Below are 26,694 nucleotides of genomic sequence, written 5' to 3'. Positions count from 1 at the left end.
GGGCGATCAGATTGAGGGAGGGCAGCAATCTGAGGTGTGGGGTTGGGGTGTTAAACTGGGGTGCAGGGTGGAAGGCTGCAGAGATGAAAACAGATTCAAGGATCTGTTTCAGATTTGGGGCATGCGAGTGAAGAATTGGTGAGGGTTGCAATATGGAGCCCTAAAGACTTGAATTCTGTACTGTGAGAGGGTGGGGCACTGGGTTTGGGGTGGATTGAATGGTGGGGTAGCGATGTCACAACTATAGAATTAAAGCCCTCTTACTAGATTTGTGAGCTGTTGGAATTTTCCTGAAGTCTGCATGGGAAGCAAAGAGAGTTCTGGGGTCTGGAGGACCAAGAAGTGATGCATGAAACGATGCGTGTATGAAGTTTAACAGCGTTCAGGGTTCAGCAGCAACGTCCTAAATCCTGCAGGAGCCTGGCTTTCTCTGCGAGAGACCCAATCTCCCTCGCTCATTAATCAAAGATCCCTTTGCAGGAGGCAGCCATGGTACTGCCACTAACTTGCCTGGGAACCCAGGCCCGAAAGTGGTAGGACTGGGGGGAGAAGAGAGTGGTCAAAGGGGGCACAAAGCAGGAAACTACCCAAGGTCATCCACCCAAGCTTCCTTTGCCTGTCCCTCCAAGCTGAGACAGCAGATAGGATGGGAGGCCTCCAGAAAATGAGAGGAACATCGTGATCTCAGGCCTTCTGTTCCTCATCAGCTAAATAAGTAGGTGGAATTCATCCTACCTACGGTCCCTGGCAGCTCAAAGAGGCAGTGGCTCTGTGAATGAAGGGTTTGGGCTGGGAGAGAGACAAGGGCATATGCACTGAACATTTAGTCCTGTGCCAAGTTCTGCAGCAGTGGTTCCTAACCAGGGCGATGCTGTCCCCCAGGGGATGCTTGGGAACGTCTGGGGACATTTTTGGTGTCACAGTTGGCGTGTGGGGCATTACTGGCCTCTAGTGGACAGACACCGGGATGGGGTTTAACATTCTTCCGGGCACTGGACAGCCCCCACCATAAAGAATTATCTGTCCCAATGTCAATGGTGCCAAAGTCGAGGAACCCTACTCCAGAGTGGGGTGCCCTGGAATCAGATCCTGGCTCTGTCACTTCCTGATTTGGGGATCTTGACCCTGACTTAGTTTTCATCATGGCCCTAGTAAGTAGGCTCTCCCAGACCCAGGTTTACACGTGAGGAAACTAAAGCATAGGAAGTGACTTGTGTTGGTTGCATGGCTAGGAATGGCAGGCAGGGCTGCGCTCATACTCAGATCTCAGTAAACCTGTGTATTCCCAGTTTCCTTGCTTTGCCCTTGCTGGACTTGCTTAGTCTTATTATCCCAGCCAATTCCCCTCTAATGAAAGGGTAGTCCAGTGAGTATGCCTGAAGATCCAATTGAACTCTCAGAGGGGTAAATCTGTCTAATTAGGCAGGGAGTAGCCCTGAACTTTGTTCTGATTTGTTCTTAGGTTGGGACCAGTGGGTTGATAAGGCAAGGAGCTTTAGGTTAGCAGACACAATGAGGTGTAAGAAACTAGAAGGTGAGGTATGGAGGTCACTAGCTTGAAAACAAAACAAAACAAAAAAAACACCTCATAGCAGGGGCTGAGGCGGGGGATAGTCTTAACTGTTGTTCTCAGTGATATCTTTTGGGCTTCTCTCCCTGGGACAGAATAACAGCATTTGTTCTCACAGCCCCAGGACATTGCTGAAGCCAGTTCAGAAACACATTAGGACTGGATTGGAAGCCAAGAGACTTAGCTCCAATACACACACACACACACACACACACACACACACACACGCTTAAGGATAGTATGTAAAGGAAGTGGAATCAGCGTGGGAACCAGAGGCTTGAAGTCCAAAGTCCTTCCTCAGCTGCTAATTTACTAAGTGATCTTGGACAAGTGCTTGCCCTTACCATCCACAATCTATTTTTTTTTTTTTAAATAAAAATAGCTACCATTTATCACATGCTTATTATGTGCATTAACTCTGTTAATCCTGTCAATGATTCGGCCAATAATCTAGGTGTTACTTCCCCATTTTACAGATGAGAAAAATATTAATTCAATGATTCACCAAGGCTAAGTAGTGAAAGCCAAAACAGGGATGCAAGCCCATTCTGACTCCTAAGTTACATTATACGCGTTTTACTAGAAGGCCTTTCAAACACTAGAGCATCCACACACACTGAACATCTGGAGAGTGGCTGGTAGTCAAACGCTGATAAGGCCCTTGAAGTGGATCACTGTCCATACACACTGACCGGCAGCCTCTGTGACACTCCCTCCCCAAAGTGCGTCTGGTTGGACCATCCGATTTAAAAGTCATTCCCAGCTGCATTTACAAGCCTCTCAGCCAGACTGCAGCCAGCTCAGTCAATGTGGTTTTATGGCTGGGAGTGGACATACTTGGATTGGAACTTCGGTTCTACTATTTGTTATCTTTGAGACCTTGGACGGATTGCTTTTCTCTCAGCCTTGGTTTCCTTATTTATAAAGAGGAGAATAACACATATTTCAAATAGTTATTATGGGGAATAAGATTATGTGTAGAAGGTGCCTGGCATTCCATAAATGGTAGTATTATGAGAGATTACAATTAGGAGAGGAAGGGAATGCTACAAGGGGACTGAGTTGCTTTGCCACCAAATTTCAGTAACCCTAAGTAGCCCCCACTAGGCTCCCCAAACTGCTGTCCCCTCTTGTACCTTTCCCAGGGTCTGCTTCCGGAACCTTGAACCAAAATTTCCTGAGTAAATGAATGTGTGTTAATATGCAGAGAAAGGAACTGAAAGAAAGTTGCGTGGGCCAAGTTGAGTCGGGGTCCCCTGAGAAAAGACCATTGGTCCCCACCCCCCTTATCATATATTCTTTGAGTCACACTGGCATTACCCAGATGTTTGTGGAAGATGCAAGGGAACCTTTCTAGGTCCTTCAATTTCAGAGGAAGGACAGAGAAAGGGCAAGCATTCTTCCAGCAGACTGTCATTGATTTAAACTATCCTGACATATTTTAGCCAAAGCTTCCTTTCCCACAAGTATTTCCTTCTGGGTTTTAAGTGCAGGCTGGTGCAGCTCTGAGGTCAGTCCTGTCTTTTCCTATAAGCCTCTACTTGTTGAGTTTATCCTAGCTGTTTGCAAGGTGCCTTATGTGCCCTAAATGAGTTTCCGAATCTTCTCCCACACAGGACAGAATGTCAGGTGGGGACCTCACTGACTTCCTTAACAAATCAGTCCTATTAGCCTCGCCCAGAGTGCCCATTGGTGGCCTGGGGATGGCCATGCACTGGACTAGCATTCCATTCAAATGCAGGAGGAATAAACACAGTGTGGAAAGCCCTCCGGGAAGGCAATGTGATAAGCCTTGCAAAAACCAGTCAAACCAGGCCAGTGACAGACCTTTGCGTCTGGTGGAGAGAAATTTGGTACTTTTCACGTTTTCTGGTTTTTAGGTGAAGAGCTGGTTTTGCTCAAAATTATATCTCCAGTATTTTCATGGGGCTTGACTCACAGTAGGTACTCTCAGTAAAGATTTATTTAGTTGCTTGAAGTTCTCCAGTTTTGCTCATAGCCTCAGACCCCAAGGGGCTGATAGAAATATAGGAGATAAAGGCATCTAGAAAAGTACCCCATGGTGGGAATTCAAGCTTTGGATAGAGATTGAAACCTTAGGTCTTCTCTAACTCTTTGATTCTGAGATCAGGTAAAACGATCTCCCAAGGAAGGCTCAGAATGTTTATTTTTGAAGTGTATGGGTCTGATATCTTGGGTATGGTCTGCCTATTGAAAGTGCCTGTGCATTTCTTCTGATTGGCTGGGTGGTGGCCACTGCCGCTGCCGCTGCCGCTACTATTAAGCAACTATTATCTATTGCATGGTTAATTGTATGCCTTGCTTGGTATTGCATTAAGCCCTTCATACATACCATCTCATTTCATCTTTACAATAACATTGCGCTGAAAACACTATTTTGAAGTCCCTTAGATAAGCTGAGAACTAGAGAGGTGGGAAAACTTGCCCAGGTCTCCAGGGTAAGTGACAGAGCTGGGATTCAAGCACTGAGAGCCTGATTCCTGAACCCACTGTTCCTAGTTCCGCCATGTGACCTAATGAGGTCTTGATTTCTCTCTCCTGTCTCAGTTTGCTCATCTCTATTACTCGGTGAGATCACTGCTAATTGTAGCAGTCCCTGTTTAGTCCCTGCAAGAATGAGCTGGCCAGAGGTTTATAGCCTGGCTGTTTAGTGTCCTCAATCAGATTCCTCCAAAGCTGACCAGTCCTTTTCTTCGTCTTTATGTGCCATAAAAGGAAAGATTCTTTACCCGTCCAAAATACAGTTTGTAATCTGAACATTCTGTTGACACTAGAACTACTTTATTATTGTTAATCCTGTTTCTAACTGCTGTTTGTCGTAATTTTAGTAATAGTCTGTCAAGGCACCCCCACCCATTTCCAGGCTAAGCACTTCATATGCATTACCCCTAGTTGTCAGTAGCTTTTTTATAAAATAAGAGCACATGTTGGTGGGGTTGAAGGACATGGGGTTAAATGACTGCTCATTTGATCCCAGGTCTGTCTGGTTTTCTGCTACTGTGGTTATCTCTGTCATGGACTGGGATGCCAGGAGTGACTGGATCAGGCTAGGGAATGACTAAAATTAAGGGATAGATTCTCATCTGGAGCTGGAGATCTGGGCTGGCATCAGATGGGATGTGCAGTGTTAGTCATGAGATCAAAAGTGCGCGGTAAACTGAGACGGGTCAGGAGTTAGCAGTACAAAGTGAACAGGACACATGCTCAAACTTTCATGAGGCAGCCAGGATTATAAATAACATGTTGGAGGTTCATTCTGATGGGCTTTAGATTTTATAGCTGGCAATAGTGGCAGCTAACTTAAAGACCTGGGAGGGTAAGACAATTCCTTCCACCCCTCTGGTCTTTCCGGGGAAACTAATAATGGAGCTTCCATCGGAGTCATTCTCCGTATGCACAGGACTGGCCGGATGTGCCCTTCTGGAGGAGAGGACCTGTGTCCGTCTACCACGGACCTCCGTTAAGGCTGGGAACCTGCATTCCCAAGTCATAGGAATGGGAGACATGGCTCGGGCTTTTCCCAGGTCTGGGCTGTCTCCGTGCCTGCGGCTTTAGTGATGGGAACTCATGTTCCCTTGGCAGAGCATGAAAGCTTTGGGGAAAGAATCCTTGAGTCTGTCTTCTGCCTCAGAGAGCCCAGTGAAGGTGCAGACAGCTGAGCTAACTCTGTGTACGGATGTGCACATAGTAAGTTCGTTTTTTAAAGGGGGACAGCTTAGACGGGGAGGCAGGCAGGCAAGCTTTTTAATCAAAGAAAGTGGTATGGTATTCCAGAAATGTAGGGGGAGAATGTGTTGGTATTTTTACAAGTTGGCAGGCTTGTTCAGTTAGCTGATCTGCAGTGCCAGCTCTGGGAAGCACAGATGTCCCTGTGCTTTGTAAGGTAACATGTTCTGGGTCCAAACACCAACTGTCGCCCTCAGTCTGTTGTCCCAGATGATGGGAGGATGGAAGCTATTTTATTGGTTTAGAACTGAGAGGGTTTGCATGGCTCCTGAGTTCAGGTTTCTACCAGTGTTTCTATACTATTACCCTCAGACCCACGGCATTTCAGAACTCGGCGTTCATGATTTCAGATACCTACAGGAGACCTTATAGGTTCGTGGTAGGTGGTAATGTGTTATTTTGTTGAGGCGTGGATATGAATTGTAACAGGTTACAGAGCTGCTGTGAGGTTATCAATCACAGATATCAGTTAAATCTCATAAGGTATTGTTCTTCCTTGTGGAGAAAATTATATGCTATAAGGCTGCATAGGATCTAGCATATAGTAGGTACTATATGTATACTATTTCCCATCTAGTAAAAGAGAAATAGGTTTTAGGGAGGTGGGAGTGATGTTAGTGCATGTCTGCTGCTATTTGTCAGGTTGCAGTCCAAAGCTGAGTATGGGGAAGTCTGCAGTATGTATCCCTGCATTGACTGCCGTTCTGTATGCCTGAGAAAAGAACTGACATTTGCAGAGCTTTCCTGAGCTTGCCTCATTGTCCTTAAAACCAAGCTAACTTGCCCGCCCCGCCGCCTCCTTCTCCTCCTGGATGATTGAGCAGCTGCACATCATGAGACTGTGCAGGTGCAGCTGTAGGATCTGCATTTCAGAAGAGATGAATGTATCTGTGCGCCTCACCTTGCTAAATCTATTCATTCTGGTCTGGGGCATAAATTGACAGTGACATAAGGCTGCAGAGCACCGAGATTCTCTGGTTCTACTTCATGAGCATCTGTGGATGGAGGAGGTTGGGAGTATTCATGGCATGAAACAGGGGGTGTTCCAAGCCTAAAATAAATTGTCTTGATAAAGCACTGCCATGTTTAAAATCATCTGGGCTTGACTCTTTGGCTCTCGGAGTTCCACCACTTCCCCTCCCTGATCCACTCCGTTTATCAATCTTAGTGATTGTATTTCTGGAATATAGCTCAAATGTGTCTTTCTATTTTCACCACCTGCTCGCTGCTTCAGGCTCCCTGACACTTCCGGCTGTGACTTTGCATCGCTTCCAAACCAGTTTCTCTGCCCTTTCCCCCACTCCATTTGAACTTTGCTCATATCAGTTCCCTGCTCCAAAACATGCATTGCTTCACTATGCCCATCAAATGAAGGTCACATGGCTGGTTCTGGCTAGGAAGACTTCTTACAATTGTTCCCCAGTTTCCAAGCCAGTGAGTACAAACCCCCTGCATCCTCCCACAATTTTAACCTAAGGATGAGAGGAAAGGAAACAAGTTTGTTTAAGACCGCTTTGGTGCTGAGTCAAGTCTTAGCGTTTGTACACTACAAATACGATCTCACTTAATGCTTACATGGACCTAATGAAGGCAGGACGGAGGAAGAAACAGACCAGAGAGGCTGTGTGTTCCCTTCGAATCCACTGAGGTTCTGTCCTTCCCCATGCTTTCTAATCTTTTCTAAGACTGCCCTTGGCCTGGAACTCCTTTCCCCCATCCCCACACATCTGTGTGTCCTTCCAGGTCCCTATCCAAGGCCATCTCCCCTCAGAAAGGTCCCCTTTCCCTTCATATCAGAGTGAATCTCTATTAGGCTCCATCAAACATTGTTTATATCTCATTAGACTACTTTCTGCCCTGATTATTACTACCTATCTTGTCTCCTTCCCTAAAGTTTGAGCATCTGAAGGACGGAACTTACCCCCTGAAAACTTAGTGGCTAGTACAGTACTTGGTACCTAGTCTTAGATGGGTGGAAAGGTGAGCAGTTACGAAGAAGGATGAATGGAAAATGCATGTATTTTTCTGATCTGATGTTCTGCTAATCATAATTTTCTGTTTCTCTGGGTGGTTCCTAGGCCCCCAAACATGACACAGTGAACTTTATATAACATGATAAAAAAAAAAAAAGCCTCCATGCTTTTGCTTGCACCGTTTTCTTTGCTTAATGCTCTCATCCCTTGTTGCCTTGTTTGCTTATTTTATGACATATGTCAGGAGCATCACTGCTTCTGGGAAGCCTTCGTCACCTCCTCTGGCACAATCTGTTGCCCATCCACTGCGCTCCGGTTTAACTTGCTGTGTAATCCTTTTCTGGACGTAACTTTTCTATGCTTTTCTCCTCGTAGAAATGATGAGTTGTAGCCAAAATATAAAAATGGCCAGTCACCCACATTTATCAGGATACTACTTGTCAGGTGCTATCCTGCGTGGATCCTATGCATCATGTTATTTAACCCTTCAAAACCCCATACAGAGTAGGCACCGTTATTCTTTCCATTTTAAGATGGGTGGTAGGGAAACGGAGCTTTGGCGCGCGTAGCTCCCTTCCTGCAGGTCACACTGCTGAGTATCAGAGACTCCAGGACCTGCGTGTGACCCACTGTGCGATGCCTCGTCTGACTCGTTTCCCCGGGTACCACCTTCACCTGACAGGCAGACCAGTAAATACTTGTGAAGTAAATGAAGGCCTGGGTGGGTGATGGTAGCTCTTCTGGAAATATTCCTTGAGTGCATGACTATATCTAGGCAATGGAATAACGGCTCCTTTTTCTCTTGAGCAGAGTTTGACCTTGTGGAGCATGACTGGTAAGCCGTTCAGTTCTGCGCTGTGCTGACAGGACCCTTCAAAGGAAGAGTGATGGCCATGGCGGCGGCAGCTTCTCACCTGAACCTGGACGCCCTCCGGGAAGTGCTGGAATGCCCCATCTGCATGGAGTCCTTCACGGAGGAGCAGCTGCGGCCCAAGCTCCTGCACTGCGGCCACACCATCTGCCGCCAGTGCCTGGAGAAGCTGCTGGCCAGTAGCATCAACGGCGTCCGCTGCCCCTTCTGCAGCAAGATCACCCGCATCACCAGCCTGACGCAGCTGACCGACAACCTGACGGTGCTGAAGATCATCGACACGGCCGGGCTCAGCGAGGCCGTGGGGCTGCTGCTGTGCCGGTCCTGCGGGCGGCGGCTGCCCCGGCAGTTCTGCCGGACCTGCGGCGCGGTGCTGTGTGAGCCCTGCCGGGAGGCCGACCACCAGCCCCCTGGCCACTGCACGCTCCCCGTGAAAGAGGCCGCCGAGGAGCGGCGCCGGGAGTTTGGCGAGAAGTTGGCCCATCTGCGGGAGCTGGTGGGGGAGCTGCAGCGGCGGAAGGCGGCCTTGGAGGGTGTGTCCAAGGACCTGCAGGCCAGGTACAAAGCCGTCCTGCAGGAGTACGGGCACGAGGAGCGCAGGGTCCAGGAGGAGCTGGCTCGCTCCCGCAAGTTCTTCACGGGCTCGCTGGCCGAGGCTGAGAAATGCAACAGTCTAGCGCTGGAGGAGCAGAGCTACCTGCTCAACATCGCCGAGGTGCAGGCTGTGTCTCGCTGTGACTACTTCCTGGCCAAGATCAAGCAGGCAGACGTGGCGCTGCTGGAGGAGACGGCGGACGAGGAGGAGCCCGAGCTCACTGCCAGCCTGCCCCGCGAGCTTACCCTGCAGGACGTGGAGCTCCTCAAGGTCGGCCACGTGGGCCCCCTCCAAATCGGGCAGGCTGTCAAGAAGCCCCGGACAGTCAACATGGAAGATTCCTGGGCCATGGAGGCTGCAGCCTCTGCGGCCTCCGCCTCTGTGACATTTCGAGAGATGGACATGAGCCCCGAGGAGGCGGTGGCCAGCCCCAGGGCCTCGCCTGCTAAGCAGCGGGGTTCCGAGACAGGCGCCGGCATCCAGCAGTGTGTCTTTCTCAAGAAGATGGGCGCCAAGGGCAGCACCCCGGGCATGTTCAACCTTCCTGTCAGCCTCTACGCCACCGGTCAGGGCGAGGTGCTGGTCGCTGACCGCGGCAACTACCGAATCCAAGTCTTTACCCGCAAAGGCTTTCTGAAGGAGATCCGCCGCAGCCCCAGCGGCATTGACAGCTTCGTGCTGAGCTTCCTGGGGGCTGATCTGCCCAACCTCACTCCCCTCTCCGTGGCCATGAACTGCCACGGGCTGATTGGTGTGACTGACAGCTATGACAACTCCTTCAAGGTGTACACCCTGGATGGCCACTGTGTGGCATGTCACCGGAGCCAGCTGAGCAAACCCTGGGGCGTCACCGCCCTCCCGTCCGGCCAGTTCGTGGTGACTGATGTGGAAGGTGGGAAGCTCTGGTGCTTCACCGTTGACCGAGAGGCGGGGGTGGTCAAGTACAGCTGCCTCTGCAGTGCCGTACGCCCCAAATTTGTCACCTGTGATGCTGAGGGCACCGTCTACTTCACCCAGGGCTTAGGCCTCAATTTGGAGAATCGACAGAATGAGCACCACCTGGAGGGCGGCTTCTCCATCGGCTCCGTGGCCGCCGATGGGCAGCTGGGCCGCCAGATCAGCCACTTCTTCTCGGAGAATGAGGACTTCCGCTGCATTGCTGGCATGTGCGTGGACGCCCGCGGTGACCTCATCGTGGCTGACAGCAGTCGCAAGGAAATTCTCCACTTTCCCAAGGGTGGGGGCTATAGTGTCCTCATTCGAGAGGGGCTCACCTGTCCAGTGGGCATCGCCCTCACTCCTAAGGGGCAGCTGCTGGTCTTGGACTGTTGGGATCATTGCATCAAGATTTACAGCTACCACCTGAGACGGTATTCCACCCCTTAGGGAGAAATAGGGGTTTCCTCTGTACCCCGGCCAGCGTCCTCTCCCCTTATTCCTTGGTTATTGGTGGTACTGTAGAGTAGACCTGCCCTGTGTCCCCATTCCAGCTAGCTAGCCCTAGCATTTTAGAAGCTGTTTTAGTTGTTTTTCTTTGCATTATTTCCCCCCTGCATTTAGAGCTTTATCAGATGCATTGCCTCCTGGGGTCAGCTGAAGTGTGATGAGAACTTCGGCACTCCCGAGGCCTCAGTAGAGCCTTTTGCCCCGTATTTGAAGTTTGCCCTTGTATTGAATGCACCCTGGCCCGTTTTTCTCTCTTGGCTTTGAAGACCCTGGGCTGTGATTTCCTTCCTGTTGTAGTGCGTTTCCTCTGTGACACTTCCTCTTCGGCTCTGCTGCCCTCAGTGTGGGTGCTCCAGTGGGATCGGCCCCATCTTTCAGTGACATTCCGGACCTCCTATCCTGTGGGTTGACACCTCAGGTCTGACCGCCTTTACCAGCATGAACGCTCATTCAGTGCCACCAAGGGAGATACACCGTCCCTCCGGGAATCAGCACCTCGCGGCTCCGGGTGCTTCGTGCCATCTCTGATTGGTCTCTGCTTGTGGATGTGACAGACAATGGATCGACCCTAGTTGGTTGATGTTGAAGACCTGAGTCTGGATGTTGCTTGCCTTTTAAAGGAGCCTATGGATTGGAATTATGCCGAAGCACAGGAAGGTGGTAATAAACATAATGCTGATATAGTCACAGCAGACACTGTTGGATGGTCTCTGGAGCTCATCATTTTTCATCCTACCTCTGTCCACTGACCTGTGCTGAGAGCTGTCTGTGGGCTTGGACTGTACAACACAGGCCAGCGCCAACTGAGTGGGGAGGGGGATGCATCCCATTTCATTAGTGAAACAAAATTGTTGGGTCCTTATTCCGTATTTCCCTCAAGTAAGTGTATAATACCTGTTTTCGGGGTTTCTTTCCATTCCTCTATCAAGCATTAAATAATTGATAACTGTTTCTTTGTCACTGGTTTTCATCTTTTTTTCCCCTTAACATATTTTTATTGATTTCAGAGAGGAAGGGAGAGGGAGAGAGCGATAGAAACATCAATGATGATAATAATTGGCTGCCTCCTGCATGTCCCCCACTGGGGATCAAACTTGCAACTCAGGCATGTTCCCTGAGTGGGAATTGAATTGTGACCTGGTTCATAGATCGATGCTCAACCACTGAGCCATGCTAGTTGGTTGGTGTTCATCTTTTAATTAAATATGGGATTTGTGAGGTGAGGAAATGGGTAAGTTGTTTTGTTTCCACACTGTTTGTCTTCCATGTCTGGCACTGCATCCTTTGAGAGCATTAAGAATCTACCCAGCTCAAAATTCAGCCCAAATCACCATTATGTAAAAGTAATTCAATCTAATTCCCAATCTTATGGATATGTGTGTAGAGAAGCAGCCGCCAAGGTCTAGAGCTGGGTGGAGAATGCCTGGCCAACAAGCAGTGTAAGGCCTGAGAAATCATTTGGTCTGGCCCTGCCAAGGCATTAGGAATGAATTAATTAAATGTTTAACCAAATATAGCAGACTAATTTTTAAGTTGACAATTTTGTATGGCCCAGGAATCCTATCCTATATAATAAAAGGCTAATATGCAAATTGACCAAACAGCGGAACTACTGCTTGCTATGATGCGCACTGACCACCAGGGGGCAGACGCTCAATGCAGGAGCTGCCCCCTGGTGGTCAGTGTGCTCCCACAGGGGGCGCGCTGTTCAGCCAGAAGCCCGGCTTATGGCTGGTGAGTACAGCAGTGGAGGTGGGAGCCTCTCCCACCTCCACAGCAGCACTAAGGACCCCTCGGGGGAGCGGGCCTAAGCCAGCAGGTGGACATCCCCCCAAGAGGGCGCAGGCTGGCCTGAGGGCCCCCCAAACCCCCAAAGCACAAATGTTCTGCACCAGGCCTCTAGTAATGTTGTTATAAATATACAAATGGCCCTTGGCAGAAAAAAGGTTCCCCACTCCTGGTCTAGAGTCACCCACACCCTGTTCTAAACCGAGCCTCCTACTTTCTGCTTTAACCTTACAGTTACAATTCAAAAGGAAGAAGCCTTATGCTTTTCAGACTAGAAATGGGTGAAAGGATTTGTGACAACATTCCTCGAGCTTTGGCATTTACTAAGCTGCACATCTTGCTGTGGGTGCAGGGCTGATGGCAAGCCAGAGAGCAGTTACCTCGCATTCATGGAAACAATGTGCTAAGCTGAGCTACTCAAAATTGTGTTTTTGGTGGTAGAGGGTGTTGTTGCTTTGGCTCTTTTTTTATTTTGCTTCTGTGGGAAAGGAGGTAAAGTGATGTTGTACTAACTTGTCTTGTACTTTTCACCTGGAGAAAAGCCCCATGTTCTGATTATGAAATTGCATCCGGTTTGCAAAGATCGTATACTTGAGAGGAAATTGATCCAATTACAAGTGCATCACAAATGAGGCCGCTAGTTAATTAGAGCCGCTTTCTCTGTACTGCAGCGGACAGCAGGAGGTCCGTCTTGGCTGTCAGCGAGGGACTCGCTGAGGCAGTAACAGTGTCGCAGGCCCTTGGAACGTGGTTTTCTGCAGGGAAATGACTATCCCGGGCTGGCTTACTGTAAGTGAACTAGGCCCGGGGTCATGGAGCTGCTGGTGCTTTTGGAAGGAAATGCTAACACTGCTGGCATTTATTTGAATGGGTCTGCCCATCTCCGAACTGCATACGAGGACAGCAGGGTTCCGGGCTCAGGATGGAAATAAGTGTGGTCTGCATGTGTTTCTTTCTTTGAGCTGGTTATTTTAGGCTGTGCTTAGCTTCAGTTATCTACCATGTTGACTAAATGGCAGAGTATAACCCCCAGAAACTAATTTGCTCAATTATTATTATTTTTTTAAAGCAGCAGTACCCTTATTCAAATAAAGTCGTACATGCAGGTCTGTATGTAGACTAGGTCAGGGAGCAGCCGCTCCGGGTGAGCAGGTCTGTGGACTGAAGGACAGGTTTCAGCAACCCTCTCCTGTGCACCCCTGCAAAAGTCCTGTGAATCTACAGAACATGTGCTGAAGAGCACCGAGCTATGGCATTGCTTACCGCCTGTCCGTCTCATTAGCCCTGCAGCCACGGCCGAGTCATTTAACCATTCCTCTTCTTGAAAAGGATGAAACGGATCCTGCATCCAGGAAGTAAGACATGAGATCACAGATGTAGAAGTCCCAGTTCTTGGGGACAGTTCTTGGCGAGATCACAGATGTAAAAGTCCCAGTTCTTGGGGACAGTTCTTGGCGTTCCCATGAAATGATAGCGATTACTATCTTCTTTTATTGAGTTGTGCAAAAGAGTGAAGCTGCCCGACCACTCCAAACAATACCTGCCCGTCTTCCTATTTTACATGTTCCCACTGGGCAACCAGAACCCTCCTCAGGCCTCTCCCCCAACCACACGTCTCCAAGTAAAGCTGACCGCCGTTCCTTCTTACCATCGCTCTACCTTCTCATGTGTCCAGTGCTGTATAAATAACCATATTGCAGTTAATTGGCCCATAGAGTTGAGTGTTATCGAGGGCTAACTAATAGCTGGCTGCAGGCACCTGGCATGGTGTCTAATTTGGAGTATGCCCTCCCATTTTTAACTGGCTGTTACTTACTGAACTCAGTGGTGATGGGTCCTCCCAGAACCTGCGTCTTTCTCACACAGCCCCTTCTGTTGGGTAAATACTCTCAGGCAAGCCCTTTTATAATCATACAAAAGCAACACAAAACAAAAAACACCAAAGGCAAACAAATGACTTACAGGTTGGTTACGGCCCAGCTTTCCTTTATCATTCTTAGAATTTAAGGCTTTGGAGCCATGATCCATTCAACATTTACCGAGTACCTACTGTGAGCCAGGTACTGTCCCAGGTTTCAGAAAAGAATCATTTAATGATAATTATTGATGTGTCCACTTTCTCAGAAATTATTTCACAGTCTTTCCTGTCTGAAGTATTTGAAATCTAGTGTTCCATTGCCCTGGACTTCCCCAAAGGCCAGGGGCAGGCAGTGTCTGAAAGACTATAAGGATCTTAGCAGTGTGTACTATACTCCAGCAGGAGACAGTCCACAGAGGGGCACTCATTATTCTAATCAGTAGGATAAACGTGGCTGAAGTCTTACAGGTAGGGTGAGTAATGCTTACATAGTGGTGCTTTTAATCCAGTACTAATTAACGGCTTCTGAAAAGTGAAGTGTTACCCATGCCTGCAGGAGGGAGATGGAAGGGCAGAGCCCGGTGTGAAACGTGGTCCTCCACCTCGCACCTGACCAGCCTACTGATCTACACTCAGGCCGTGCAGCCCCTCAAGGGATCTCCAGATAAATTAGATGTGAAACGGGAGATGCCTGGATGAATTTCACAAGCATGGCAGTGATGAGGCAGGAGGCTATTTAGCAGAATACACACTTAGACTAGAGCCCTATGGCTCTCTTTTGTCAATATCATTAATATTCATGGTACCCTGGCCAAGTGAAGTTAGGGAGGCCGCTCCAGGATGACTATTCTAGTGGGAAAGTCACTGGGCTCGGTCTGGGGCTGAGTCTCGGCTCTGACTCTTAAGTAGCCATGTGGCCTCAGGTGATCACCATACACCTGCATCTCCTTATACAATAAGGAGTACGGACTAATCGGTAGTTGGCAAACTGCGGCTCGCAAGCCACATGCAGCTCTTTGGCCCCTTGAGTGTGGCTCTTCCTAAGCCTTAGGAGTACCCTAATTAAGTTAATAACAGTGTACCTGCCTATATAGTTTAAGTTTAAAAACTTTGGCTCTCAATAGAAATTTCAATTGTTGTACTGTTGATATTTGGCTCTGTTGACTACTGGCACTAGATCATCGCTAAAATCCCTTCTGGCTCTATGATTTTAATTGATTTCTTAATCAACTAGAATTTGGTTGAGTTTCCCCCCAATGTTCTTGTACAACCCCTGCTATAACTTTCTCGTGTTTACATGAAAGTGGTAGGAAGACCCTGCCTTTGGTAACCAGCCCCACGCTGGTCCAGTTGCTCACTCTGCCCCCCAAATATGACCTTAGGTCAGTTACCAGCCATCATCACTCTGTTGAGCTAGTTTCCTCACCTGGTAAAATGATGTGATAGCTTGTGTTTTAAAGGGTTGTTGCAAGAATGTAAAGGTAATGGGACAGTGTATGCCAAGGGATCTACTTCAGAAAACGTGGTTTCCATTGCAGGGGCAAAGGCTTCCTTCTCCTCACCATGAATGATGCAGATTTTTCACACTGACCCTGGGGGAGATTTCTGATTTGCATTGGTGATGCAGGGGCACTGCCTGGCTTCTTAATTTAAAACCTACTGGAGGGAAAGTGGGATTGCTGGGGGGCAGATGCCAAACTCCCAGCAATGTGTGCCAGTAGGAACTTTTTGAAAGGTTCAGTGGAGTCACTGAACCTTTAGCTATTTCTGTAGATGGCTAGACACTAGCATAAAATGATTTTTTTCCCTCCAGGTCAATATTCATTAACTCATTTTTTTCCCTCCAGGTCAATATTCATTAACTCAAATAATTAAAATAAACCATAAATCTCACTGTTAGGTTGGAGGTAATTATAACATCTGATAGTTTAAAATGTGCAACTCTCTGGAGAAAAAACAACATATAAATGTGAGCAGGTAAAGAGCTCCCCCGCCCCCATCAAACTATATACAGTAACTACGAAAAGAAACAATACAGGAAGAGGAAACAAGCAAACAAATGAAACTGAAATAAAACTGTAAACAGAGGTCCACAATTTGACCCAATTAGAAGTTAGGCCCTAAGTTTAGTCCTGGTCCCCCGCTTACTATGACCACTGAGTCCTTTAGCCTCACAACCTCAGTTTACTCATCAGTCATACCCGATGCTGTTTCCTGCATTATTCTGAAGGAGTGATGGATGTATAGCACCTGGTGCACTTCCAGACATTCATAAACTTTCAGTAGTGCTAAATATTTTTATAACAAATGTATCTCAAGATTACCCACATTTTTGTGATATGAAACTAGTGAGGGAAAGCTATTTCCCTCAAAGGAAAGTCGTTTAGTAACTCACTGAAATCCTGATTAAAAACATGAGTTTTTATGTGTGTGGGTGTGAGTCACACACATGTCTTTCCTATATAGATAAAACCAAGAATTTCTTTTGGCGATTTACTCAGTTTACCCGGTTACGATGCCACTGTATATCTTCACAGAATATTAAGATCTGAGATTCTACTCATTCATTCAATCACTCCTTAAATATGTATAAGACATCTACTGGCAGTCGTTATATGAGTAAAGGATGCAAAGATGACTCAATCGTGAATCCTGCAGTCAGGTAGCCTGTGGTCCAGCTGGAGAAATAGGATACGTAAGAAACAATACGAACATGCTGAAGAGTAAGTGGTACAAGACAGAAGTAGAACGCTGGGCGTTTAAGAATAGGCTACTTCTCCTTGGGAGGATCTAGTTGCTGAAGGGCCTTGAAAGTAGAGGGAATATCAGAAATCAAGGTACAACACTGTAGGGAGAAGTGAGACACTGGTACCAGCAGGAAGTTCAAACCATACAAGAGTGAGGGGGCATTACAGGGTTTAAAGTGACCCATCTATTCATGGACTCCCCCCCCCCCTTTAAGTAATAATGCCAGTGTTCCTTTCTCCTGCCCTAAGCTGCATCACTAATTCCTATCAGTAGCCATGGCTCAGTGAGGTTTCGTTTTCACAGGGGTGGGAGGGTGCGGATAAGAAGCCTCTTGGAGACCGGAGCGGGGCTGAGGTGGAAGGAGAAGGTGTAGTTTGAAAAGTCACCCCTGCCATATTTTATTCTTTCTCCTTACTGAGACTCCCTGATGTCATTTGTCTCAGAAATACATTTTCTGCCTTTTTAAAATCCTGAAATAATACCAAATTGCTTCCCCTCAAAAGCCTGAGCCAAATGAGTCTTGTAATCTCAATACAGTTTTGTAAGAGTCTCACTCTCCTTTTCAATGTTTGATGCTGACAGCTTTCAAAACCCATCATTCCCCCTTCATCTGCCCCACATCTGGACATGCTGATAAGAAAGCTTGAATACATCCACCTTTGGGGCCAGTGAGAAGTGCAAACCACACAAACCCGAGCCCAGCATGGAAGCTCTCACCCAGCCCCACCTCCGCACCACCATATACTAGCAATCCAAGCTGGTCTTTTCCGGCTCTCAAGTCATTTCTGAACCACTTAGGAACCTACACCGCTCTCCCCAGAAAGCCTTGTTATGTGAGTTACAAACCTTTTCGTACCCAATTGGTACCTGCCTTGGTTCAGCCTTAACAGTTTTGGGGGTTCCCCCTCCTGTCTATGGATAGCCACAACAATCGGCACACTAACCGGTGTTTTAGGCAGTGACCACCATCACTGGGCGGCTTTCTTCTTGCTTTGATTTGCTAATGGCTCTGCTGCTGGCTAGCTTGTTTCTTGGGTCACTCGCTGGCAAGCTTGGGCTTTGAGCTGTGCTGCCTGAGCCCCGCCAAGTCCTTGTTATAGATGCAACTGAACCAAGGGGGAAGCTTGATAACTGGCATTCAAGAAAGGAATGAAGCAGCCCTGGGTTCTCTGGGTCCAAACGCGTGTGTCTCAGGTTGACGCATGTGCCTAGACTGCAGCGAAGGCTGTGACCACACTCAGGGGAATTACTCTTGGGAGTACTGCCCTGGGACTACTGGCCTTTTGTTGCAACCACACATTGTCCCCCGTCTATAGAGGGCTCGGGAAGCACGCCCTGTGCAACATGTGGGTTCACGGGTGGTGGCTCACGTGCAGGGAGGACCGTCACCGTGTGGAATGCTGTGGGCCACTCTACAAGCAGATGACTCTCTCGGGGTCCACCGGCTGTCTGCCCTGCTGCTCTGTCCCTGCTGCCCCCAAAGAGGATCCTGATCTCCAGGGTTACAGGGGGAAGTACCCATCGCTCCCTCGTGGCATACCCAAAGGCTTCACTCAAGTCTGACTTCAGTCCATGGCCCTTAAACCCTATAACGCAACCGCTCTGCCATGAGCCCTAATCCTAAGGATAGGGATTTGCCCCTCTCTGGAGGAAGACATTTATAAATATGAGCAGGATAGAGAGGACTCCCCCAACCCACCCAATGAACTATATACAGTAACCACCAAAAGAAAAAAAAGAAAAGAAAGAGGAATGAAACAAAAAAAAACTGAAGCAGAGGTCCACAATTGGACCCTATTAGACACCTACAATTTCCTAAAAGATTTTATACAACAAAAAGTTAAAAGTTGCCAATTGGCTTTTGCACCCCCACAATATGGGTTCTAAACTAAGCTTTAACATCTGCAGAAATGCACCAACATAGCCTTAATCAATTCTGGTGCTCAAATTAGAGTTACATGCACAGGGGCATTTCCCTGCATTTAGACAAAGTAGCCCCTATAATAGGAGGGGAGCCACTGAAGACATTTCAGGACACTAAAGAAGAGAAAGAGGTATGCCTCTCCTTAATCATTGTAACTACTGCCTTGCCAGAAATTCCCCAGAACTACAGCACCCGTTACCCTAAAATATCCATACTGGGCATGGCCACTCTGACCCAATGAGGCATAAATTAAAGTTGAATTAAGTTGCTGTCACATTGGCTTGCCAAAATGGGACCCCCTGGACCTCCTCCGCCCATTAGTTAACATGGTTAATATGGCCCCGTTTAAACAGGGCCTTTGAGGTTTGAAACCCTTATAAAAGACCTATTTAGAAATAAAGTGATTATCCCCTCCACATCCTAATCTCGTAGCCTGTGCTTCACCCCTCAGGATGGGTGCTCCAACCTGTTAATGCTGAGGTCCCGCCCAGAAGGCTCCCATACCTAATACTGAAATTACTGATTCCATCCAATCAACAACTGGCAAATGCTTTGCAGTCATAGACTTGCCTCATGTGTTATGTTCATTTCCCATTCAACAGCTGCTCAGCCACAGTTTGCCCTCATCTTCAAAGGCACATGGGGACCCCCCGGCACCCCATCCCCTAGCCATTACATAAGAGCCACCCCCGGCTCCTCCCCCTGCTCTCAGGCCATTCCGGGACCTTGCTCTCCCCAGAAAGCTTCGTTATCTGAGTGACACATCTTCTTACATCCTCGCGGTGTCTGTGGGGCATCACCAGTTCCATCATCCGACCCACATTGGGTGGGAGCCCATCTCACTGCTCCAGCGACAACAACTGTGCAAAGTTAAACATGGAGAACAACTTCATAATGAGATAGACGAAAGCTGTGTGAATTTAATTTCTGAGAAACCTCATGAATGAAACCATATGTGTTTATGAAATGGCATTCAATATTTACACTTAAATAATAGTAACTATCTCAGGCCCAAGGATCCGAAATGTGTGTGACAGTTTTGGTGATTCTGTAAAAGTATCAGGAATCAAGTTCAATTTAAAAAAAGCATGGCTCCGAGGGTGGAGGGAGCAGGCGTGCCTACTAGTATTTCTTCACCCGATCCAAGACTCAGGGGCTGCATCTGGGAGAAAAACACGGGCAATGATCAACACCCTGGAAGGAGTGACGCCCACAAATGGGCACATGTACCCTGTCCCTGCACAGAAGACTGGTTAATTGTTAGTGCAATGAGAGGGACAAACGATAAAGCAAACCCCTGGAAGTCTGTGCTGTGCCCGTCTGCTCTGGTCACTGTGGCCAGATATGGCCGTTTGTCTCCTCAGTGAAATGAGGAGAGTAATCCCAGCCTCGTTAATGTGCACAAGGACTGTTCTTCGCCGTCCAGAGCATTGCACGCAAGGAAAACGGGCCCGAAAGGAACAGCAGGGGCCACTCTCTGAATGACCTCACGCCTCTAAATAAAACATCAGAACAATCCTGGGCGTGGAAAGAGAAACAGCTCCCCAAGGAAAGGCGTTGCGAAAGGGCAACTTTACTTTCATGCTGGAGGGCACTGCCTTCTGCTATGACTTCAATTATCTACACAACTAGGCCTCACAACCTGCATTTTTTCAGGCAGTACCTTTCTTTTGATCACCTGCATATATATGTCCATATATATCTGTATCCATTTTATATTGCCCAGTGATGTGCCAATTGTGAGCTAGTGCATTACATGCCAATGTCCCTTAGAAACCTTACACTCGGCATATTCAAAACTGAACTCAGCTCTCCAACACCTTCTGTTCTTTTGTTCTGCTTAAGGGATAGCAGCATGGACTCAGGCACTTAAGCCAGAAACCTTGTCCCCACCTCTAATCATTTCCCTCACGTCCCACCTCCCACCACCATTCAATGATAACATTCCCATCAAACTAGCAACCCAATGTTGTTCACATGCATTTACTCTTTTCGTCTGCCTCACCACTATTAAGTATAAGCGGCTATTATTGTTTCCTGAAACAACTGCTATAGCTTCCTAACCCATCTTCCCCACCCGAATCTAGCATCCTGCATACACGTCCTCCCTTCCCAAATCAAGCCGCAACACACACCAGCCAGAGTGGAACTCCGAGATGCAAATGCTACTACCAATAAATAAAGCCTTTAAACGGCCTTACACTGCTCCGAGGAAAAGGACCCATTCCTCCCATGGCCTGCGCATTAGTGGGTCTGGTTCCTAGATAACCACCTTTCTACGTTCATCTCAGCACTGCTTCCTCCCTCTCTGGCAATCTGCTCAATCCCCTGCCCCCACCCCCCACCGCCTTATCTTAGGACCTGTATTGTACGCGCTTGCCTTGCTACCTGAATCGCTCTCCCTCTCTCTGCCTACTTATGCTAACAAATCTTACCTCCTCCAAGTTTTTGGGGGTGCCCTTCCTGACCCACCACCCAGTTGGAGTCAGGTGGCCATGGCACACTTCGGGTTGCCTCCTTCTAGCATCTGCACATAGCACTGTGCTTTCCTCGTTCCCATCGCGCCAAGACCAGACTGAGCTCTGGGAAGGCCCTGGGACATTGGCTTTACTGTTGCATCGACAGCGCCTAGCACAGTACCGGGCACACAGCAGGCACTAACTTGTTGCTGGTTAAAGCCAGGGCAGGGGTCAGCCAGCTCAGCTCCTGTGTGGACTGGGATGAACACTTGGGTTGCGCCAGCCCCAGCTGTTCCTCCACCGCCTGCTCCTCCCACCAGCTGCCTCCCTGAATCACTGACCGTGGCTGCGACACAGAATGGGCTGCGGCTGGAAGGCGGGAGGGAGCATTTCCTCAGAGACTCTTCTCAATGATCACATAATAAAACGATGCGTTCCCTTCTGGAAACGCAATCAGAACTTCGTCTTGGTGCAAAGTCGCCACTGGAAGACAAGCCTCAAAAGACACCTCTGACTGTGTGGTATGTAAACTAGATCTCAATAAAACTGTCACAAAAAATAGATACCTTTGGACACATGGGCTCTTGAATTGCCTCTCAACACGCTTTCTTGGATGAAGGAGGGAAGACAGAGTCCTAATGCTTTCAATGACAAAGTTCCCTTTGAGTGACTTGCTTATTCTCCCTGGGGCTCTATTTCACCATCTATATTAACAGATTTATTAAATTAAAGACATTTCCCGCTGTAAGTTTCAATGATTCTGGTGCCACAGACCTCAGGGACATCTTGGACAAAGATCTCCAAAAGGAGCCTCCCCTCTCCCTGGACACCCGTGGGATGGGAGAAATCAGAAATGCAGACCCCGTGGGCCCTAAGGAGGAACCCCTGGGGCCTAGGACTGGCGTGTCAGGTGTAGACAATCAGGCCAGCCCAATGGACCAATGGTCAAGAGTCTGTCTGCAGGGCCTGGCTCAGAGCCTGCACCCTGACCCACAGGCCAGGCGTTGCTAGGAAACAAGGCTCTGGCGCCAGCTGGCCGGCATCAGACTGGCCGGACTCATGCTGGTCTGTCTGCCTCGTTCCTCACTCTTCCTGACCAAGTACTTCTAACCATTTCAGGGGAAAGAGACATGCTGCTCAGACAGAACTCTTTCTGGAGTGCCCACCAAGGTGACGTGATAGCAAAATGTTGATGGCGAGAGGACTGGAGAAAGCAAGGACGGAAGAAAGAGAAGGCCAGGGAGAATATCTTTTGCCGGCTATGCCTTTGAATGATGTATCCTCCCTCACCCAGAGCCTCTGTTTCCCAGGCATAAGGAACCAGCGTTAGAGGGTTGTTGTGCGGGTCAAGTGAGATCATGTACAAGAAGTGCCCAGGGAACCTCCTGGCACATGGTTCTCAGTACACGGCGTGTTGTTACAGGGAGACAGTAGAGCATGAACTTCAGAGTCAGACAGTCCCGGGGAAAATCCTGCCTCGGCCTGTGACCCTCCAGTGACTTTGCACAGGTGAGTGTTTCTCCTTTGGAAGATGGGAAGAATTCTCTCCACCTCATAGGGTTACTATGAAGACAGCTGGGGTCATGTGATTTATCAGCCCATTGTAGGAGCTCAATACAAGTCAGTCCTTGTTGCCTGTTCCTGTCACCCCTCCATACACACACACACACACCCCTACACATTCTTCTGGACCACGACAAGCTTGGGATTCAGTTTGCTAACATGCCTCAGTTTCCCCACGCGTGAAATGCAGATGAATGTGCCTCCCTCCAGGCCTGCTACGAGGAGGAAATCAGATGAAACAATGTATGTGAAGGAGCTCAGTGAGGCACACTGCGCTGAGCACATGTAAAGGGTTATTATTCTTGGGACGCACCAATTGGAAAAAGACGAGGGTGTTCCGTTCCAGATGGGCTCGATCTAAACTGGAGAACAAATGCTTTTTTTGGTAATTTCATCTGGTAGAAACGGCAGTCTCGTGGGCCTATTTGTGTTTAATGAACCACATCCTGTATCTTCTTTTTACATTGTTCCGAGGAGAAATAAGTTGGCTCTCTCCTCTGGCATCTACAGGCTACAGAATGTCCAGTCTTGTTTAACCTCTGCTCTCCCTGCCCTCTCTAAGGAAAGCTGAGGGGTGGGGGAGGGAGCAGTACTCAGCCTCCGCCCACCCCCACACTGGGACCACGAACTTGGCCTGGCTGAGATCTCGGACCCATGTCATAGTTAAGGTGTGAGGCTCAGTGTGACTGAAAGGCAGTCAGCATGGGGGCAGGTGGGGCTGGAGTGGTTGGCTGGGGACACATCCTACCTGAGAGGGCCATGGGGAGGAGTTTGGAAATCAGCCTCAGGGCAATGGCAAGGCACTTAGGAGTCTTCATCCAAGGAGTGACATGATGAAACATGTCATCATGTTTTAGAAACATCCAGTGATGATATATGTGAACTTGACTGGGCCACTGATGTCCAGATATCGGTCAAGCATTAGTATGGATATATCTGTGAGGGCATCAGATAATCAGGAGACTGAATAAAGCGGATTGCTCTCCCGAATGCGGGGGGGGGGGGGGGGGGGCAGCATCAAATCAGTCGCAGGCCTACACAGAACCCAAAGGCTGACCTCCTGTGAAAAAGAAGGAACTCCTTCTGCCTGACTCTTTGAGGCTGGGACACTGATCTTCTCTTTCCTTTTGGACTTGAACTAAAACACGGGTTCTTGGGTCTCAAGCCAGCCAGCTATGGAACTGGCTCTCTTGGATTTCCAGTTTGCTGAGCGGATTTTGACGTGGAACTTTCACAGCCTCCATAATCACACGAGCCAGTTCCTCAAAATACATCTCTCTCTCTCTTTCTCTCTCCATAAATATATGGAACCAATGAAATATACCTATTTTTCATACATAAATCACATATATGAACATACCACACATATGCTACATATTAATATTATAGGTAATAAAGATATTTTTATCTATCTATCTATCTATCTATCTACCTACCTACCTATATCTACCCTTTGGTTCTATCTCGCTGGAGAACCCTGGCTGATCCATGTCCTCAGGGCTGTTGTGTGGTTGGGTTGATGGTGGATAAGAGTGAATGTAGGGAGACCATAGGAGGCCAACACTGGAGTCCAGGCAAGACATCAAATCAGCTTAGGTGGTACTTCTCTAGGTGGAAAGAAGTGGGCCAATTCCAGGACTATTTGGGAATTAAACTGGAAAAGACGGGATGGTTTGGAAATGGGAGGAGGGAGGGAGAGGGAGAAGTTGGAAAGGACACCTAGCTTCCTAGGTGTCTGGTCTGGCGCTGAGCAGACAACGGTGCCCTTCCCGGGAGCATAGGGAAGGACTAGCAGGTGGGGCAGAGCTGGGGCGGGCAGGGGGGCTAGCGTGATGGCAAATATCAGAGGGAAACTTGGAGGCCAAGGTGTAAAGTGGGGTCATCAGGGTAGGGGTGGTAGCAGAGAGCATGGCTGAGATTCCCCGTGGAGAGAATGCAGTCCAGGAAGGGGGCTAAGGGAGGGGGGGCTGTGAACCGCAGTGGCTGGTTCGGTAGAGGATGAAGCTGCCCAGGAGACAGAGAAGGAGCAGGCAGGAGGAGGTGGCCCTCAGGAGGATTGGATACCCTGGAGCAAACACACACAGCGCCTCCAGCTGGAAGCGGGCACCTCCATCAAAGGCGGATGAAAGGTCACGCAGATGGGATTTGAGAACTGCCCCTGGGTGATTTAATCTCCGGGGAACAAACCAGTACCCGTGCAGCTCTGAAATGAACCCCTTCCACACCTGCCTTCCGCCTTTGAAGCACATTCCCCCAGGAGACTGAATGCGGGGAAAGCTCTCCAGCTCACATCAGCCCCTGGCCGCACCTGTCCTCACAGAGGAGGTGACATTTACCACATCATTCCCTTCCTTCTCCTCTCCCACCCCAACCCCTGGGCTGCCTTTCTGACAGCCAACCTTCCTTTAAATAGTAGTCGAGACAAGTTCCAGTTGACGCTCAAAAGTGCATTGTAATTCAAATGGAAAGGCAAAAACTCATTCCCTGGACAGCGCTGGGAAATTACAACACATACAACATCTTTTAAAGGTGGCAACAGGCATGCATCTGAGGGGGCAACTGTATACTATGGACTCTACAATCCCAACTCAAGAGCAGGGCGACCTTCACACTGAGAATGCCCTTTCACCGGGTCACCGAGGGTCCAAACTTGAAAAAGACATATTAATTGCTTATATTTTCTCTTCAACACGTTGTCTCTCCGTTTCTCTTTGTGGAATTCCCTACATTTATCTCTTTGTCTTTCTGTCTTTTCCTACCTTTCTCAGTCAATCTCTCTCTCTCTGCCCCCCCCCCCCCCCCCCCCCCGCACGCACGCACGCACGCACGCGCGCACCTGACATGCAGTCACCTGAGTGGATGTGGCAGCTATTGGTAAAACAAATGGGTTGAATCCAGGCAATGATTAGGTGCCCTGCTCAGTGCCAGGTGAATGCATCACTGATCTGCCTATTCGCTTATTGGATCCTATATTTTGGAAATGGAAGAATTGATCTTAGTGACCATCACTCGGTTACTAAGAGATCGAGCTGGGATTTGAACCAGCATCCAACTGACTGCAAAACCTGGGCTTTATCTCCAAATGAGGAAGTCTATCCAATTTAGCCAGAGGAAGGCTACCTTCAAACCGAGTCTTAATCGTGATCTAGGACTAATGTATCAAGATCACAGGTAGGGAGAGCACGTGACTATCAGGTCAAAGAGTGAAATGAAGGCCTGAGTGGGAGCAAGGTAACTTTCCCAATGAGAGGTATAGCCAGAGCACAGAGGCACGCAGCGAAAGTACTGAGCTGGGACAAGAGACTCTGAACTTGGCACGGTGCTGGGGGCAGCGGGGTGGAGAGAGGAGCCTGACGGTGAACCGCTCCCATGCTCGTCCAGTTGTCCGTAGGGCCCATCTAACTGACCTGCCCGGTGCTCCCGGCCCCTCCAGACCGGCGGGATGCCCAGGATGCTGGGTGGCGGTAGAAAGCGCCACCCCCTGCCTGGATCTTTCTAGTCCTCTGCATGCCCAGGGCCCCTCTGGAATCAGTGTCAGACACTGGGCCTGTTGTTCTAGCTTTCGTTTTTCCCTGTTATAGGGAAAAAAATACATAGGATACGGACCACCACTCCCGTTTTCTGTATCTAGAGCAGACATTGCTAATTAGTCATAGCTTTCTCCTTGATCTGTTACCTCCGTATAGTGGTTTAGGCAAACCACCCCAACCGATCAGAAATGGCACACGAACCGAAAGCTAGGAGCCACTAGGTGATAGTGACTGGGTTCCCTCCCACGTGCCAGCCCCTCCCTCCTTCTAGCTGCCCATCAGTGAATTAGAGATTCCGTGACAAAAATGAGGAGATGCTGGAAGGCTAAGACAGGCCCGTAATGAACAGTGTGGGGGCAGCGCTCACGTCTTGTCCATTATGGAGCCCCAGTGCCTGGCACAAGGTCTGTGGAGGAGAAGCAGGTAGGACATAGCAGTGAACTAGAGGATGAGTGATGGTAAACTGTAAAGTGCTGTACCATGTGTGTGGCTGTCATCTCTGCCCCGCTTGGCGCCTTCTCCCCACCTCCTCTTCCACGTTTGGCCTCCTGTCAGGGTGCATCCTGGAAGCCCGCCCACTCTGATTGCAGAGTGTCCTTTCGTGTGATGTAGAGGCTGCACA

The 26,694-nt window shown here is 48.7% G+C and overlaps 2 protein-coding genes across 3 annotated transcripts in view; one reads left to right on the top strand and one right to left on the bottom strand.

The window, feature by feature from the left end:
- Window positions 1-26,694, bottom strand: part of ASTN2 (astrotactin 2) — a gene marked incomplete at its 5' end in the record, with an annotated part of 643,478 nt that overhangs the window by 188,488 nt on the left and 428,296 nt on the right. The window lies entirely within an intron of this gene.
- Window positions 7,387-11,153, top strand: TRIM32 (tripartite motif containing 32). The gene has a single exon (XM_081103481.1). It carries the CDS (start codon window positions 8,178-8,180, stop codon window positions 10,140-10,142), a length of 1,965 nt encoding a protein of 654 aa, XP_080959607.1. The 5' UTR covers window positions 7,387-8,177; the 3' UTR covers window positions 10,143-11,153.

The sequence above is a fragment of the Myotis nattereri genome (assembly GCF_964212035.1).
Source record: "Myotis nattereri genome assembly, chromosome: 12".
Classification (NCBI taxonomy): Eukaryota; Metazoa; Chordata; class Mammalia; order Chiroptera; family Vespertilionidae; genus Myotis; species Myotis nattereri.
This window is presented reverse-complemented; position numbering and strand designations above follow the sequence as displayed.